The sequence below is a fragment of the Orcinus orca genome, chromosome 19 (genome assembly GCF_937001465.1).
Source record: "Orcinus orca chromosome 19, mOrcOrc1.1, whole genome shotgun sequence".
Taxonomy (NCBI): Eukaryota; Metazoa; Chordata; class Mammalia; order Artiodactyla; family Delphinidae; genus Orcinus; species Orcinus orca.
Window position 1 is genome coordinate 33608644 of NC_064577.1, and position 17089 is coordinate 33625732.

A 17089-nucleotide genomic window follows, 5' to 3' on the forward strand; every position below is an offset into this window, starting at 1 on the left:
CAGGATGTCCTGTTCCTTCCTCACAGGTGACCGGTAGAGCCGCCTTGCAGAGCACGACGCTGCAGTCACTGGGCCTCACCGGGGGCAGCGCCATCATCAGGTGGGGGGTCTCTGAGTCTGGTTTAGTGAAGAAAACTGCGGTCTCAAGGGAAAGGAAACAGGAAACGTGGGGAAGCCCAGACCCTTGCCAGTCGCTTCTCCTGCCTGCAGTCTGTGGGGGCTGGGCACCATGGGGTGCAGCATCAGGTGGGGGGGATCTGCCCTCAGCCGGGCTGGCGTGGCAGCCCCACGCACGCTTCTTCCCCTGTGAGCTGAGGCGGGTCGGGAAGGGCTGTGGGGTGCTTTCAGGGGTTGGATTTGGTTTGGTAGTCACCAGAAGAGACGATGCTGGCACTGTGAGACGCGGGGCTCCGTGTATGGAGTTTCATTTGCTTTCCGGGCCTACCCACTCAGGTTTTCCATGAAGAGACATGATTCCACTGGCAGGCAGGAGCCTGGGGTCTCCTGCAGCAGAAGCCCAGGAAGCCCGACCCCTTCCTTGTCGGCCGACCAGGCAGCCAGCAGCCCTCCGTTTCCACTGAATTCAACGGAGCTCAGCCAGGGCGATGTGAGCCATCAGGATGAGGCAGCGAGCCCGGGGGCTGGCCGCGTGGATGGCCTGGGCCCGAAGCCAGTGGACGCTCAGGCAAAGCAGATCTCGAAGGAGCCCACGCCAGCCCCCTTTGTTCCTTTCTCGGGTGGGGGACAGCGACTGGGGGGCCCCTCCGGGTCCGTGAGGCCTGTGATGTCATCTTCAGCCAAACTGCCAAAGTCCTTCTTCAGCCCTGCAGGCCCCTCCCAGCCAAAGAAGTCGAGGCCTGGCCAGGAGCCCCAGCCGGAGCCGGAGCTGGTAAGGGGCGAGCTGGGCGCTGGGGTCCTTTCTCTTAACTGCACCTGACCTCGTTCCTGCTCAGCCCAGGGTGCAGCAGGGTCGCTGGGTGCGGTTTCATCTTCCCAGGGAAGCGATTTTTTGGTTTTGCTTTGCCTGAAATCAGCTTTCTTGAGGCACCATTTTAGATGTACAGTTGATGGGTTTTGACAAACCTGTGTGTCCTGGCTGGCCATGTCACAGCCAAGAGAGCCATCCTTCCTAGAGCCTTGGACGCGGCGCCTCCACCTTCTCCTGGGCTGGTGGGTTTGACTGGCTTTTGACAGGAAGATGGTTTGGCCTTGATCGTCCCACGCCACATTGACTCCTGAGCCAGGCGTGCTGCAGCTCACATGCTACGTCCCACCACTGGCCAGTGGGCGTGTGGGGCACGCGCCAAACAGGCAGAAGAGGGTGAGTTTGCTCACTCTTCACAAGCTTGTGGGTGGGGCCTCGGACGTCTCTGGTGGGGACTTCTTGGAAGTTCCTGGCGGCCGTCTGAGCCACAGCTGGGAGGAGGGCGTGCAGCCCTCACGGAGCTGTGATGAAACGGCCCAGGCCCTGGGTTGCCTCTGTGACGCTGTCTTCTAGTCTGATCAGCTCTATTGAGGTACGACTTAATAGACACCTACCATCAGGGCAGTGTTAGGCTTTTTGTCTTCTCGATGTTGAATCTGTCTTTGGACACCTTTGAGCTGTGCCCTAGTCTCACATCCTCCCCCACAGTGATTCCCGCCCCCGTCCCCTGCTCTGACCACACACAGACATGAGGGGTGGAAGGGGCCTTGCATCTTGGATCACGCTGAGCAGGAGGACCCCCAGGTGGGCGGCACCTCTGCAGAAGTCAGGCGTGTGGCCAGTGTCTGCCTGGAGGTGTCTGATGGAGGCCATCTCTGGTCGTCTGTGGGTCAGGCCAACCTCTCCCTGGGCAGTTGCAGCTGTGTTGGAGCTCCTAAGAGGGAGGACAGGCGTGGCCCCTGTCGGGTTGGTGCTCAAGCTTGGCACCAGGGCAGGACTTTCTCCCTGGAGCGCCTCTGGGACTTTCTCCAGTAGGGCTTTCATGAGTCGTACGGCAGAGCTTCCATAGGCTTCTTTTTTTTTTTTTTTTTTTTTTTGCGGTACGCAGGCCTCTTACTGTTGTGGCCTCTCCCTTTGCGGAGCACAGGCTCCGGACGTGCAGGCTTAGTGGCCGTGGCTCACGGGCCCAGCCGCTCCACGGCATGTGGGACCTTCCCGGACCGGGGCGCGAACCCGTGTCCCCTGCATCCGCAGGCCGACTCTCAACCACTGCGCCACCAGGGAAGCCCCCATAGGCTTCTTTGTGTCCCTCTGTGTGACTGCTCCCTCAGCAGAGCTCACAGACTGTTTTCAGGAAAGGCGTGTTGTAGATTTCCCAACGTTTTGGGCTCCTGCGCTGTGCTGGGCCCCCTGCCTCTTGGGGTTGGCCCCCGGAGAGGCTCAGGCATTCATCCAGAGTCCAGCTTAGGTCTCTGGCTTGTGGCTGGAGAGGGTCTTTCCAAATAAAGAGACCTTACGGTGGGGCCAGCCTGGGTTTCCAGCCTGGGCTGCACGTTGTCACCTGTGGAGCCCATGAGGCTGCACAGGTGCATGTGGGCGTTATTCGAGACGCAGCTGCACCTTCTGAGTGAGGGCTTCAGGCTCTCCGCTCTCTTCTGCCCTTCCTTCCAGCCAGAGTGGCTCCATGTGCCAACGCATAGGGTCCACTTGAGGTTTTAAGTGACGAGAAGGATGCCACTGCTGAAACGAATTCCTTTGTACAAATCACCTTTCCAGACGATGGAGAGCCATTGCAGGATTCCCTGCCTGGAGCAGGAGCTTGTGGAGTGAGAATGGAGAGGCTCCACCCGGGCATGGATTCTGCTGGCTTTTATACCCAGCAGCCTTGCTCACTTGCTTTACTGGTTCCAGCAGTTTCTCATTTTCAATTGGAGTCTGCAGATAATGTCAGCTTATCTTTTTCCTTGATGTCCTTACTTCTCTCATTTTTTTTTCTTGTCGTATTGCAGTGATTGAGTCTCTGTTGAATAGCAGCAAATTTAGTGGGCATCCTTGTCTTGACCTTGATCTCACATGGAGTAATCTTAGTTTATCTGTGAAAGATGCTGTGGGCTGTGAAAAATCTTTATCAAATCAAGAGTTTCTATTCCTAATTCTCTGAGAATTTTTCTTTATCAAAAGTAAGAGTGGTGCTTTTTTTTTTTTTGCCGTACGCTGGCCTCTCACTGTTGTGGCCTCTCCCGTTGTGCAGCGCAGGCTCAGCGGCCATGGCTCACGGGCGCAGCCGCCCCGCGGCATGTGGGATCTTCCCGGACCGGGGCACGAACCCGTGTCCCCTGCATCGGCAGGCGGACTCTCAACCACTGCGCCACCAGGGAAGCCCAAGAGTGGTGCTTTATGAGCTGCGTTTCCCGCATTGAGGTGATTCCACGCCTTCGCTCTCATTTAGTTCGTTTGCATGCTGAGGTTTGGGATGGATTTCCCCCACGAAGCTATCTTTGCATTCCAGGGGTCAGTCCAGTTTCAGTGATGTGTTTAGCTGCACTCTGAGCTGCTGTTAACTAATATTTTAGTGCTGGAGCCTGCATCCTGTCTCTTCTAGAGCACCCTCCTCACTCTTGCTTTCAGGTCACATACCTGAAGGGGAGGGTAGAGGGACAGGGGCACCTGTGCCTGTGCGGGGTGGGCCGTGCGGAGGCTCAGCGGTGGGACAGAGCCCAAGTTCCTGCAGAGGGGCAGGTGGTGGGGGCTTCCTCCTGCTTCCTGAACCATGCTTTGTGTGTCCTTGCTGAATGGATGGGGGAAGGGAGGGGAACTGAGCCAGTCTCAAGCCCCGTGAATGTCCGTCCTGGGGAGGTGGTGGTGGTGCCCTGGCTCTTCAGGGACCCCACTGGCTTCTACGCTGATGTCTGGGCTGCATTAGACACTAGTACGAAGCCCCCAGTCTCACAGGCTCGTCACCTGGGCCCAGAATCAGCTTTCGAAAGCAGAGCCTTGTGGTTGGGGTGAGCCAGGGCTGGGGGCCCAACTCCCTTCGGGCCTGCTCTTTCTGGGGACCCCTAGGTTTGGGGGCCAGAAAACTAGTACCGGGGCTGGCTGTCTCCTTCTCCCACCCTAAAGGCTGTGGCTCTCTGCATCTCTTGGGAGCCTGCTGACTCCCCAGGGCTGTGTGGGGAGTGGCCTGGTCTGGTGCCAGCCTGATAGGTGGTTGCTGTCAGGCGCAGGATCCCAGTGCATCCCCGAGCGCTGACCCCAGGGGCCCCAGGAAGGAGGAGTCCTGGGGAGGGTCCGCCTGGCCGCCAGCAGTGCGTGTCTTTGATCTGGGAGCCCCAGCAGCTGGTTGATTGTGGAGCGTCCCCCGCCCGCCTGCCTTGCGCCTCCTGTCACACTGACAGCCGTGCACCCGGAGGCCCGGCTGGCCACATGCTGTCTGCTTTGTGTCCCCTCGAGTCCTGGGGGAGGGGAGAAGGGAACAAATCAGAACTTTCGGGGGAACTTCAAAGGTACACTTTAGTAATCAAAAAGAGTTTCCAAGTTTCCCATTAATGCTTTGCCTGTGTGTGGTTTTGGATTTGAATGAAGAGTCAGAAGAGACAGGATGAAATACAGGCAGGTCCTCGGCTGAGGCCCGGGATGGTTTACAGACCCGGGCGGCTCCTGCCTTTGATGTCAGAACATTAATTATTAGAAGGTAGTTTTACTGGCCGTCAGAACCAAGTGCGGAGAGAGGCTGGGGCTGCCCGGCGGCCCCTGGCCTGTCCTTTGAAGTCCTTCCGCTGGCCCAGGAGGCTGCCCCGCAGCTCTTTGTGCTGCTGGGCTGTGCTCCCAGCCGGCGTCCCCCCACGCAGCTGGCACAGGGGTTCGTGATCAAAGGCCCCAACCCCCTGGGAAGGGCGGGCTGACGGCAGTCTCCCCTGCCTGCCCCTCACCCTCCAGGGGATGGTCTCATCTCCTGAAGACGTGGCCCCGGGGGCTTACTCCGCACCTTGCACCCATGTCTCAGGGCAGGCGTCAGCTTCGCCTCTGGCTGTCCCCGGTTTACGGGAAGGTTTAGAACACGCAGGGCTGGGGGGAGCCTGGCCAGGACCTGGGGCCTGGGGTGGACCGAGAGCAGTGCCCCTTGCTGCCCTGCCACCCTCCTCCTCTTGGCCCGGGGTGCCTGTCCATGACATGCCCCCAAGAGCACAGCCCGCTGTCCCCCCGTGTGTGGGCCCAGGGCGTGCTGTGAGCCTGTCCCTGCCCTGCCGCTGTTTGTGGACAGTCCCGGGGCTCTGGCCTTGGCCTTAACTTGGGATGCCCTTTGAGGTTTGCTGGCAGATGGGTCAGCAACTTTGAAGGCCCCAACTGAGTCTTGAGGCGGTTTTTAAAGCCTGGTGACAGGCAGGTGCCCTCCAGCTGTCCTTGTCATGCTGTGTCTCAACCATGACTGGACTCGGGGGAGAGACAGATGCCCAACCTGCGAAGCCATGGAGAACTGGTGGGCAGGGCGCCCCGGCTGCCAGAGTACCCCCTGGAACCCCAGAGCTGCCCGCAGGGCCAGGCAGCCTCGTTTGCAGGCCCCCATCCTGATCGGGCTCAAGGGGCTCCCTCTGCGGGGTTTCTCCTGGCCCTTTGGTCTGCTGTGTGCGTCCACCCCTGGGTTTGCTGGCCTGGAGCAGGCGTCTTCCCCTGTGCATGAGGAGAGCCACCCCATGCCTTACATTTGCTTATTTCAGTCCTTTGGGGGTTCATGCACTGCGTGCACAGACAGGTGGGGCCACGCCAGGGCGTGGAGCCACCGGGTTTCAAAGTGTGCCTGCGTCACTGTCGCAGCCCAGCGTTTCTCCTCTTCTTAAAGATGCTCTCATTTTTCCTGCTTGGAAGGCGTGCAGGCCCAGGTGTGGACGTTGGCCCAGGGCTGGGGCAGGCGCGGCCTCCGCCTGTGCCGCTGGCAGGCCCAGCGGATGAGGGGCTGGAGTTCAGTGCAGCCTTGCCGGTCAGGCCTGGCCTCGTGCTGGCGCGTTGCTCCCTCCAGAGGGCGGCCGGCTCTGAGAGTGACGGAGGCTTGGCCCGCCTTCCTCCCGCGTAGTGTTTCATTTCAGCTCCAAGCCTCAAGGGGAAACGCTTCACATTCCCTGTTACCAAAAACCATTGTCAGAGGACAGTCTGGGTAAGAGGGAGGTGGGAGGGCGGGAGGAAAACAAGAGCCCTCACAGGGCAGCTGGAAAATCTGGGGTTGAGGTCACCTCCAAATAGTTTTTACATTTTTTCTCCCTCTGTCATCATGTCCTGGAAAATTACTGTCAAGAAAATGAAACCTCAGCAGGCAGTGAGGCCGCTTTTGACATGAGGAGACCCCTGTGTGCCCAAGTGGGTTCTCAGCCACTCGTGTGGTGGCCACTGGAGCATGTCCACTGGCTGTTGGGGGAAGCCGTGGGCCCACGTCTCAGCCCAGAGCCCCGTCCCCTGGTCCCCTCCAGGCCTGGCATCTCACTGCCTGTGGCATGGGGCTGAGGGTAGGCAGTGCCCTCACACCTTCCTCCCCTCGGGTCTCCCTTGAAGGGTCCATCCTGGTGTGACAGAGGCTCTTCCTGAAGGCACTGGTGGCCGTCCACAGCTGGTGGCGGGTCCCCAAGTCCCCATGGCTGAGTGGCCCAGGTGTCAGTCCAGTGTCTGCAGCCTCAGGCCGTCACCCAGGGCCTCCTCTGAACATCACCCGCAGAGGGTGCTCCTGTTCCCCCACCTCTGGAGGGTCCTTTCCCTCCCAAATGCCCTCTGTGCCCCTCGCCAGTATCCTCCAGTTTGCAGACAGCCTGACTCGTCTGCTCTCTCCGTCCACCTCCCTCCTTTCTGGTCTTCTGGGTGTTCTCTTGTCTTAATACCCTCGGTGGAGGCTGGGACAGGGGAGTCTTTGCTAGGGTCTTGTGCTTGCTTGCAGGAAATGAGAGACCCCTGCTGGGCGTTCCACCAGAAGAATCGGGTCTCCTGTGGCCCCGCCCTTGGAGGCTGCAGACACCTGCCGATCCTCCCCTCAGGATCATGCCCGTGCCTGTTTTCTCATCTGTCATGCGCTGTCATGTAGGCCCCCCCACCCCATGGGCTCAGACCCCAGGCTCTGGCTGCCTCCTCCTCATTCTGCCCATCTTCTAGCCGACAGTGAGATGCCCGCAGTGTCGGGGCCACCGGGGGAGGAACCGGCTCCTCTGGCTTTCCTGGGGTTAGGGGGTGGGGGCGGCGGGAGACGGGGCCGGGGATGTGCTCTGGACACTGACAGCGTTCAGGAGCTGGACCTTGAGCTGATGATGGAAAACCTGTGACTTTGGCAGGATGACCCAAGCCTGGTGACATTGGGTTCTTAGTGGAGGCGCGTCCTCTGAGTGGCTCCCTGGTAGGATCTGGAGGAGCAGACCTGGAGATTCGGGCTGTCAGGTGGGCCAGCTGTCAGGTGCGCTGGGAAGGTTCTAGGCCTGCCACCCCACCAGCATCCTCAGGCACCAACTGGGAGGTTCATCTTGGAGGCCCATCCTGGACCCTGGGGCTGTGTCCCTCCCTCGGCCAGCACACAGGAACCCAGTCCCCATGGTGAGGGCGCTGAGGCCCTCTGACAGTGGTCACTGTATGCGTTTTTTTTTTTTTTTTTCTTAATGGTGTCTCATCCTAGATCTCTATTCTCCATCCAAAAACATCTCCATAAATCCACCTAGGATGGGAGCTGTGCATGATAACTGCCCATGACTAAGGAGCGGCGGGTAAAGGAACAGCAAATGAGGGCTAGATTGCCGGCAGAGCATTGGAAGTGAGCACGGCCAGGGCTTGGCCTCCGCTGGCGCCGTGTCTGCCCTGCTTCCTCCCACGTGGAGCGGTCAGACCCACTCCTCCTTTCCTGGTCTCTCTCCTCTTTGCGGTGGAAATATCTTCTGGGCAGGCCTCATGGAGGTGTTTGAAGCCCCCTGGCTTCTCCCTCGGTCATTTGGTAGGACAGAGTGGTCCGTCCTACCAGCCCAGCCATGGATATCCACTGTTCTCATGGGACAGGGACCGCCTGGGGTCCGGTCGTGGCGGCAGCTCTGGGACTTGGGTGATCTGGCCCCTGGGCTCTGATGGGCAGCAGAGGCTGCTCAGAACCCTGGCTCCTCTGCCCAGGAGCAGGGAGGTCCCCAAGACGCAGGGCGGTGCAGGAGAATGAGAGTGGGATCTCGAGATGGCTCTCTCCCAGTGCTCTGGTTCCCGTGTGGGACCCCGGCTCCTGACTGCTCTTGGACAGACAAACGGGCTTCTGGAGCAGAGCTGAGGCATGGGAGGAGGGGTGTGAATTGAAGGTAGATCCAGCGGGGAGAGAGATTTTTGTCTGCTCACTTTCTGACTGAAAGTCAGTGGCCCCTGAGCAGCATGAAGCCAGCAGCTGGTGTCACCTGCGTCCCTGTTCTGGAAGTTGTGGGAGGGTTGTGGGAAGTGCTAGCAGTCTGCAGTCCTCCAGGTTACCCCTGGGCTGTGCACTGGAAGTACCCAGGAGGATAAGGAGGCCAGAGTGGCCCCGTGCACTCAGGGTCGGGCTTCCCCAGCCGTGCCCCGCCCCGGGGATCAGGGGGCCTGTCTGATGGTCAGGCTCAGCTCCAGGCCGTGGATCACAAGTCACCCAATTGCTGGATTCTCGGGGTGACTCATGTGTCCAGAACTGGGTCCTCGGAGGGCGGGACTGGGACAGGGAGGTCCCAGAGCTTGCTCGTTGGCTTGTGGGCTTTGTGCTCGAGCGCCGGGGGCCTGGCACTCGTGGACACGGCGGTGCCCAGCTCAGGCACATCCACATCTGCCCTCGCCCTCCCCCGGGAGCCCAGGCGAGTGCTCGGCCCTTCTGGAATGCAGGCGCCGTGGCTATGGGGGGCAGCCTGGCATCTTGTTATAAAAAGCTCTGGTGTGGACTGCCTGTGGGCGGCAGGAGGGTTGTGGCTTTGAGGGGGCAGCCCCCAGGGGCCTCGATCAGCCACCTACAGACCCCACTGCCCGGGCCTCAGCCAGCCCTTCCTGGCCACCCTGCCACAGTGCCTTGAGATCAGTGGGGCTTCCTGGCGAGAACCCACCTCCCTTCATTACGAGGAGTGACACAGCTGTGCACTCAGGAATGGCAGAGACCTGCTGGCCTGGGCAGTCAAGGCCTCGGGTGTGGCTGGGGGAGCAGCCCTGGGACACCTGGCAGGTGCACTGGGCAGCCTCAGCCCTCGACCAGCCCCAGGTTGGTGAGTCTGACCTCTAGAGTGGGTGGGGCTGTGGTCGGGCCGGAGCGCAGGAAGGGATGATCAGAGAAGCCTGCTGAGCCCGGCTCTGAGTGTTGAAGGCAGGAGGTGGGATTTCGGTGCCAGGCTGGGGCGGGGAGGAGGGGGCAGGCGGGAGCAGAAGGCAGAGAAGTGACCTCACCCCAGACGGCTTGTGGATGTTCTGTGCGAGGGAGGGTAGGACCTGGCATAGGCCCTGCCGGCGCAGCTGGACACCTCTGTCGGGCCCGGCTCCATGGGCGGCCTCAGCGCCACGAAGGTGTCTCCCCACATAGTCACTTGGGCTACACTCGCTACAATTACCCACCCGGAGGCACTGCGAGCAGAGCAGGCCCTGCCTTATAATTTCCCTCTCCGTTGCTGCCAATTAGGAGAGACGCTGTCCCTTCCTGTGTCCCCACGGTGGGCAGAGGGTGGGGCCAGCTGCTCCCCCAGAGAAGGGAGGAGGGGTCAGCCTGGCCATAGGGCCAGCAGCTGGCAGGTTTTTGCCAAATCTCTAATTTGGGGGCTGTCGCTTCTCCTGCCCTTCCCGTGGAACCGCTGACATGGCCATGACCAGGGCATTGCTCCCCAAGTTTGTTCCCCACTGGGAGACCCTGATAACAGGTAGCTCCCTGGGGCTCGTGGGGAGCCCCCACGGAGACAGGAAGTGAACAGAGATGCTGCTGTTCACCCACTGCCCAAGTACCCCCCAGCAGTCAGGGCGCCAGCTGACCCGGCTAAGCCAAGACCCCAGGGCCATGTGCCCTGGTGGTGAGTGAGGGTCTCAGTGTCAGTGTTGCTAAGCAGGCAGGCATGGTGGGAGGGGCTCCAGTCCTGGACAGGCTCGGCTGTCCCATGCCCCATCACGGAGACCCGGCCCTGGCCATGGGCTAACAGGCGGGGCTGGCAGCACATGGCTCAGCCGGGGTCTGCACGGCCACCCCAGCCCCCTGGGGTCGGGAGCCTGGGCCCTTCCCGGGACCTGCATCAGCCGAGCCCTCTGCCTGCCTAGCCAGTGGACCGAGACCCCGTGGTGTGCCACCCTGACCTGGAGGTGCTGCTCCAGGCCTGGCCTGCAGAGCTGCCTGACGAGTTCTTCGAAGTGACCGTGGATGATGTCAGAAGACGTTTGGCCCAGCTCAAGAGTGAACGGTGGGTGTGCACCCGGCCCCTTCAGAGACACCCGTTCCCTTGGCAACACCTCAGAGGGTGAGGGGTCCCAGGCAGGGGGCTCCTAGTCCTGTCTGGCCCTGTGTTGCGGAGCAGCTCACGAAGTCCAGGGGGACGAGGGAGAAACCCAGAGTCCAGCTGGTGTGGGGCCTCTGCTCTGGTTGGGGAGACCTGGGACCTTCACCACTGCCACCCCCTACCCCACCCCCCCACCCCAGGAAGCGCCTGGAAGAAGCCCCCTTGGTGACCAAGGCCTTCAGAGAGGCTCAGATGAAGGAGAAGCTGCAGCGCTACCCTAAGGTACCTTTGGGCGGGAGGTGGTCTGCACATGGCTCTGCACTGGGGCCTCCTGCGGCTTCTGCAGCCCACAAGCCACTGGCCATGGTCTCCTGTACTTCAGCCCAGGCCTACACGGCCGTGGTTCGTTAATGAGCCAGGCAGCCCCATTCTAAGATGAAAAACATCAGTGTGTTTTCACAAGTGCACGTGGGTACTTGACTGGTCCTTGTGTCCAGCCCATGGGGCCAGGAGCGTTAGGGGGCAGCCAAGGTGAGGGGGTGCTGGCCCGACGTGGCCGGGGGACCTAGCCATCGTGGGCCCAGGGGTGTGGACGCCTGGATTGGACTCCAGCTGTCCTGTTGACAAGCTGGCTTGTCCTGGCCTAGGTGGTCTTGAGGGTCCTGTTTCCTGACCGCTACATCCTGCAGGGCTTCTTCCGCCCCAGCGAGACCGGTGAGCAGCCCCGTCTGGGCGTCCGGGAGGGTGGGGGCGCCCTGTGAGCTCTTCCAGGCTCCTTCCCTCTGGGCCATGGGGCAGGCAGCGGGTGCAGGGCTGGGGACCGGCTCACGTTGGAGGCTCGGCAGACCAGCTAGGCAGTACCCGTGGGACTGGGTGGCCCCGTGCACCCATCTGTTCTGAGCATGGGTGGGACAGAGGGGCACCCAGAGAAGGGTGGACCCAGGTCTCCCCCACACCCAGTAGCGGGGTCTTTGGCCTGGGGCTGCAGCTCACCTGGAAGGAAGGCAGCAGTGCCACCAGTTCTGAGTGGGGTTCTTGGTGACCTTGGGGAGCGGGTCTGCACACAGGTTGGACCTGGCTCCCGTCCCATTGCAGAGGGGGCCCGGCCCTGGAGTGGGTCTGAGTGTGGGATCCCTGCTCACCCCACCCTTCCTCCTGCAGTGGGGGATTTGCGGGACTTCGTGAGGAGCCACCTGGGCAACCCCAAGCTGCCGTTCTACTTGTGTAAGTGCTTTTCTGGGATCTCCTGCTCAGCAGCCCTGGCACCTCCCAGTTGGGGCTTGAAGCAGCTTTTCCCACAGAAACAGCATCATGGGGCAGGCAGGTCCTGTGCCGGTGTCTGAGCATGAGTCCGGGACTGGGGAAGTTGGGGAGGGAGGTTGACCCTGCTCAGCGCCCCTGTGCCCTTTGCTTCCCACCTGGCCAGGAGCTGTAGGGGCTGGGGGCACAGGGGCGAGCTGCTGGCTTCCTTTGGAGGGCGTCTGGGTAGTGAAGGGTCAGGCCGCAGGGCTGCACAGGGAACTGTGAAGGGCAGGTGTCCCCTTGCAGGTGAGTCTGCCCGAGGCCCTCTTCCCAGCTTCTTGCTGGGTTTTTGCAGCGGTAGAGTGATGGACAGGGGGATGTGAGCTGAGGAGTACTTCAGAAATTCCTCAGCTGAGGCCTATGGCCCAGGCCTCATGCTCACTCTCAGGCCTGTCCTGGGGCAGGGGGTGCATGGGCAAGGGATGGGGGGGTGATGGGGGGCGTGAGGTGTTTCCTGGCGCAGACAACCATCTTTCCGCAGTCATTGCTCCTCCAAAAACCATCCTGGACGACCACACGCTGACCCTCTTTCAGGTACTGCCTGCCTGCCTGGCTGGCTGGTGGGTGCTGCTAGGCTGGCCCGGGAGGGGCACCTGCCCAGGAGGGAGCGTGAGGCCACAGTCGGGAGTATGATAAGGCCTTTTAGAGGGTGGACTAGGAGGGAGCCGGGTGCTGCTGAAGTCAGTTTGGGGGCTTTCCAGCCTCCTCTGCCTCCTGTCCCGGTGGGGATGGGCCTGCCCGGCTGGCTGCCACCGTCCTGAGCCAGGACTGCCCCTGGGTCTGGATGAGAAGGGGCTGGCAGGTGGGGCTGCTTAGGGGAACCCCTTAAGGGCCAAGGGTCAGAGGCCTCGGCTGCAGGTGGCCAGCTGCCCAGACGGGAGGGGCTGCTGCCAGGCCTGCTGCCCTGCCCCTGCCTTTCCCCTGGGCCCTGTGGCCTCCTCTGGGAATGCCGTGGTGGGCCCTCCCTGCTAGCTGGAGGCCCCTAGAGCTCCCAGGGTGAGGAGCGTTGATCCGGTGCCCTGCTGGGCCGCAGTCCAGAGCAAGAAGGAATGTCCTGTCCCTTCACCCCAGGAGAGCAGCCTGAGGCCTCCCCAGCCCTCTAGCCTAATGGTTTCCTCTTAAAGTGTCTTCAGATATTTTAATTAGTAACAGAGGCTGGCCTTTGTTGAGTGGCCAGCAGGCCCTGCAGAGGTCTAGTTGGGGCAAGGGGGTCTGCTTGCTGCTCAGGACTGCCACCGTCATGGGGGGATGGGGCCAGAGCAGCAGAGAGGCTGGAAGCCCACCAAGGAAAGGAGTCAAGGTTGGGGGGAGCAGGGTGCTTCCCCCGCCCCCACTCCCCCTTCTCAGCCCCCTTCTGCAGCCCCCCGGGAGCCCCAGAGGCACTGGGCCTCCTTCCTCTATCCCCACCCGCCCTCCCTCCCTCCCCACTCTCCCTCGCTGGCCAGCCTGTTGATAAACATTGAATTTGGAAGATGCTTTGGGATGGAGAGGGGCCAGCGTCCAGGCACCCCCCTCCAATTAGGAACCCTGGGGTGCTGCCTGTCCCGCCCACGTGGCCTGATTCCTGGTGACACTCTGCCCCCGCTACCAGCAGCCGTCTCCTTTCATCCGTCAGCTCGCCCTGGAGCCGTGGGGCCTCTGCTCAGAGTGGCGTCCCTGCCCGCCCGCGATCAGAGAGCTGGCAGGGCTCAGGGAAGGAAGGCTTCCTCCCTCCTGCGGGTGAGCAGGCGCGGGCGCGGAAGCTGCTGGCTTTCATGTCCCTGGCAGGGCCGCGTTCTGGCTGCCGGCTGCCCTGGAGGCTGCCCGGGGGCTGGTCCTGCGCCCCAGAAAGTGACAGCTCAGGGTGGGTGTGGGGGATGGCAGCCCAGTGCCCTTTTTGGCCACTGGATCAGGTCAGAGTGACTATTCGTTGGGAGAGGCCAAAAAAGGGTGAGGCCAAGGATGGGAGGATGCAGAGGACCCAGTCCGTGGACACAAAGGTCCCCAACCCCCCACGTCGTACCTGCTTCCTGGGACTGAGCCCCCTTAGTGCTGGTTCTGCCCCAAGCCTCAGGGAGCTCACTCGGCTCCTGTCTCAGCCACCCCCACCACTGCCTCGCCCAGAGCCCCTCCATCACCCTTAGTGGGCCTTGAAGACCACCACGATCCATGTAGACCTCGTCAGCCTGAGCAGAGGGGTACACCCTCCCTCCTGGCGGTCATGGTGGTCTTCTGTGCCGTCCACTCACCCCTTTTCCAATGGGATTCCCTGAGACACAGGCTGGCAGGTAGGGGGCTTCCAGCAGGTGCTGAGGAAAGGCAGGGAGGCCAGGTTCAAGAGGAGCTGCCTCGAGGGGCCCAAATGGGTCCTTCAAGACTTCAAGCTCTGCAGCTCCCAGACAGCCCAGCCGGGTGGGTGGCCCCAGTGCCTGGCGGGTTGGCCGGGTCAGGGTCTGGCTTCACTGCGCTACCCTAGAAAGGTTGAGGCACTGTCCTACCTGTGTTTCTCTCCCCACGCCCCCAGCTTCCAGTGCCTCCAGGGCCCTGGGGCTGCCCTCCACCCTGCAGCCCATCTCCCCGCATCAGGCTATCATTCCAGGCATCACAGTGGGGTTTCAGAGTGTTCACGGCCCTTCTCTGTCCCTCAGCTTCAACTGCAATCTCAGCGTTCCTAGGCCTGGCCTTTGAAGCTTCCTCTTATTAATACTCCCCGCCCAGACGCCAGGAGCTCAGAGCTGGGCAGAGAGGATGCGCTCAGCTGGCAGCAGTGGCCCTTCCTCCAGGGCTAAGGACACAGAGCCTTGGGCGGTGGCCTTCCTGCTGGCTCAGGCCAGCTTTGGGGCTTACAGCCATGGTCCTCGTCGGGTGCAGAGGCGGGAATAGAGGCAGGTTACGACACTGGAGGGCTTCGGGATCCTCTGCAACAGCCCTGACTCTGCACCACAGTCCAGCCCCCTACCTGGGAGGCCTCCGGGGGCGTTTTGGGGGCCACGTGATGTGTCCTTGTCCCACACCTGCGCAGGTGGAGCCAGTCCTGAGCAGAAATCTTGCACCACCACCCCCATGGACAGGCCTCCGGGAGGGGTGTGGGGACCCCAGTGCAACACCCACCCTGCAGGACAGGCTTGATGCTGGCTGGCACTGGCTTTTCCTTACCAAGCGAGACCAGTGCCGAGTCAGGGAACCCACCTATGGGCTTTTGGGTCAAGGCAGTAGGCCTGGAGGCACCGATCAGCCTGGGACTCCCAAAGCAGCTTGGCTCCCAGAGCCCCCCCCCCCACCTTCCCCTTGTGCCGGGGCCACTGAGGGTCCCTCCCCTGGTGCTCCTGTCTCCAGTCTAGCTGCTTCCAGTGCACCTGGGCTCATATGTCAGTCCCTATGGAGTGCCCCCGACTCCTGCACTCTGTTCTTTGGGCAGCACAGGTGAGGGAGGGGAGTGGGGGGCATGGCGGGCTGTGCCCCATGCCCCCACCCATGCAGTTCTGTGTGAGTCTGCATCTCCTCTGACCTCTTGACCTCCTGCAGTCTCTGCTGAGGGCGGGGGCTTCCAAGCTTAGTTCCCACCTTCAGACTGTCAACTGTTTACCCCGGGAACTGGGCAGGAAGGGGAGGTAGGTAAAAATGCCAGAGCACACACACCACGAGAACTTCCTGTTCAGCTGGTGTTTGGGGCTGGCCCTAGGATTCGATGGTCTGATGCCTTGGCCTGGCTTGCACTGGGGTTGGTGCCAGAGGAGGAATAGGTGAAGCTGGGCAGTGGACTGCACGGTGGGAGGGGCCTGGTCGGGCTGTAGCCCTCAGCGGAGCCCTGGGCCTTATGGGTGCAGCACCCATGAGGCCAGCATGGAAGTGCAGTGCGGCCCTCTCTGCCGTCCTCCACGGTGCCCACTTGGTCCCTGAGCTCTCCTCTGTCCTCCCTGCAGGCAAACCTCTTCCCTGCTGCCCTTGTGCACTTTGGATCTGAGGAGCCAACAGGTGGGTGGGGCCCCCCTCTGCCCACCGCTGCTGACCAGCCCCGGGCCGCACATCCCAGCTCATCAGACGCCCCAGAGCAGGGGACTTCGGGTCTGGGAGGGAGACCTGTGGCCCCGATACCCCATACCCTTCTCCTGGGGGCTTCAGGCTGGGTCACGCCCCCTCCCAGAGCAGAGCAGCAGTAGGCAGGGGCACCCCATTCTCTGTGGCCTGAGGGTAGGCTGGGCCTCCTGCAGGCATCTACCTGGAGCCCACGCTGCTGGAACACACCATTTCCCCGTCTGCAGCTGACGTGCTGGTGGCCAGGTGAGTGTCCACAGAGGGTGGGGAGAGCCCGCTGCCACAGTGCCCACCATCTGGCACCTCGGCCTTTGTTCTCAGGTCCATGTCCAGGGCTGCTGGAACCCCACCCCCGCCACCAGCCCCTGACCCTGCGCCCGTTGAGTTGGAGCCAACTGCTGAAGAAGGGGCAGTGGGCCCCCCTGAGCCCAGCCCTGGGACGGCCCAGCCAGTGAGGAGGGGTCTGGGCAAGGTGCCCAAGTGGCTGAAGCTGCCAGGTACTATGGGGGGTGGCCGGGCAGGGAGGGGCTGCTGGGCGGGAGCCCAGGGCCCAGAGGTCATCCCATGTGTTTGCGCTGCAGCCAGCAAGAGGTGAGAGCCGCCAGCCCAGAGGTGCCACTCTGCCAGCCACAGGACCCCTGCCCACCCTGAGCGGGAATAAACATGCAAGCCTCTCTTGAGACCCTCCTGTCGTCCTTTCCAGGGCAGAGGCCCTCGGTCCTCTGACCCACGGCCCTCCTCCTGCTGCTGCCCCTGCGCCGCGTCCCCAGCCGCGGGCCTCCAGCCTGGCTGGACGGTGACGTGGGCCTGGGAGGCTGCTTGCTGGGGCTTGTTCTCCTTAACGAGGGCACAGGTGTCTGCCCTGAACCGCCTGCCCCTTGGTTTTTACTTCACTGACGTTGTTCATGACGACTCCTCTAGGCAGGACACAAGTTCAGGGAGAAGGACCTCCAGGCATCGCCTGCCTGGCTGCATTTCAGGCTGGGCCCCCAGCCCTTGGCAGGAGAGGGGCGGACGCAGCCCCCACCCTGCGGTGGGACCGGGCAGGGCTGGCCTGGGGTTTCCCGGTGCCCCGCCCGCCCCACCATCTGAGCGCACTTCAAAGTGGCTGTGGGGCACGGGCTCTGGCACTTGTCGCCAGCCTCTCCCCTCAGGTCTAATGACTTCCACATGCGCCCAGAGCTTTGAAGCCCTGAGACTCCCTGCAGGAGGGGGGAGAGGGGAGTGGGGGGCAGAGGCGGGGAACGGGTGCGAGAAGGGGCCAGCGGGGCTAAACTAGGGAGGGAGGGCTGGCCCCCCACCCATGCCATCCTTGGGCATGGGGGTGGGGCTCCTGGGTGCCCGTGGCAGCAGGGGCAGACGTCCCTCCCCAGTGGAATAGGTCCTCTAGCTCTGTGAGAGTCCTGACCCCATGGTCACTGGGCCCAGG

The 17089-nt window shown here is 62.2% G+C and overlaps 1 protein-coding gene across 10 annotated transcripts in view; it reads left to right on the forward strand.

The window, feature by feature from the left end:
• Positions 1–16342, forward strand: part of ASPSCR1 (ASPSCR1 tether for SLC2A4, UBX domain containing) — a 30888-nt gene extending 14546 nt beyond the window's left edge. For 5 of the 10 annotated variants that reach the window (XM_033438774.2, XM_033438780.2, XM_033438777.2 and 2 more), the window contains 12 exons: positions 27–100; positions 454–889; positions 10169–10308; positions 10545–10626; positions 10992–11058; positions 11506–11568; positions 12128–12180; positions 13238–13365; positions 15549–15600; positions 15837–15906; positions 15982–16157; positions 16242–16342. In XM_033438774.2, the coding sequence (XP_033294665.1) occupies positions 27–100; positions 454–889; positions 10169–10308; positions 10545–10626; positions 10992–11058; positions 11506–11568; positions 12128–12180; positions 13238–13365; positions 15549–15600; positions 15837–15906; positions 15982–16115 (1299 nt within the window). In that variant the 3' untranslated portion in view covers positions 16116–16157; positions 16242–16342. The other 5 variants (XM_012535062.3, XM_033438775.2, XM_004275589.3 and 2 more) reach the window with 5 other exon arrangements.
• The last annotated feature ends 747 nt before the right edge of the window (positions 16343–17089 follow it).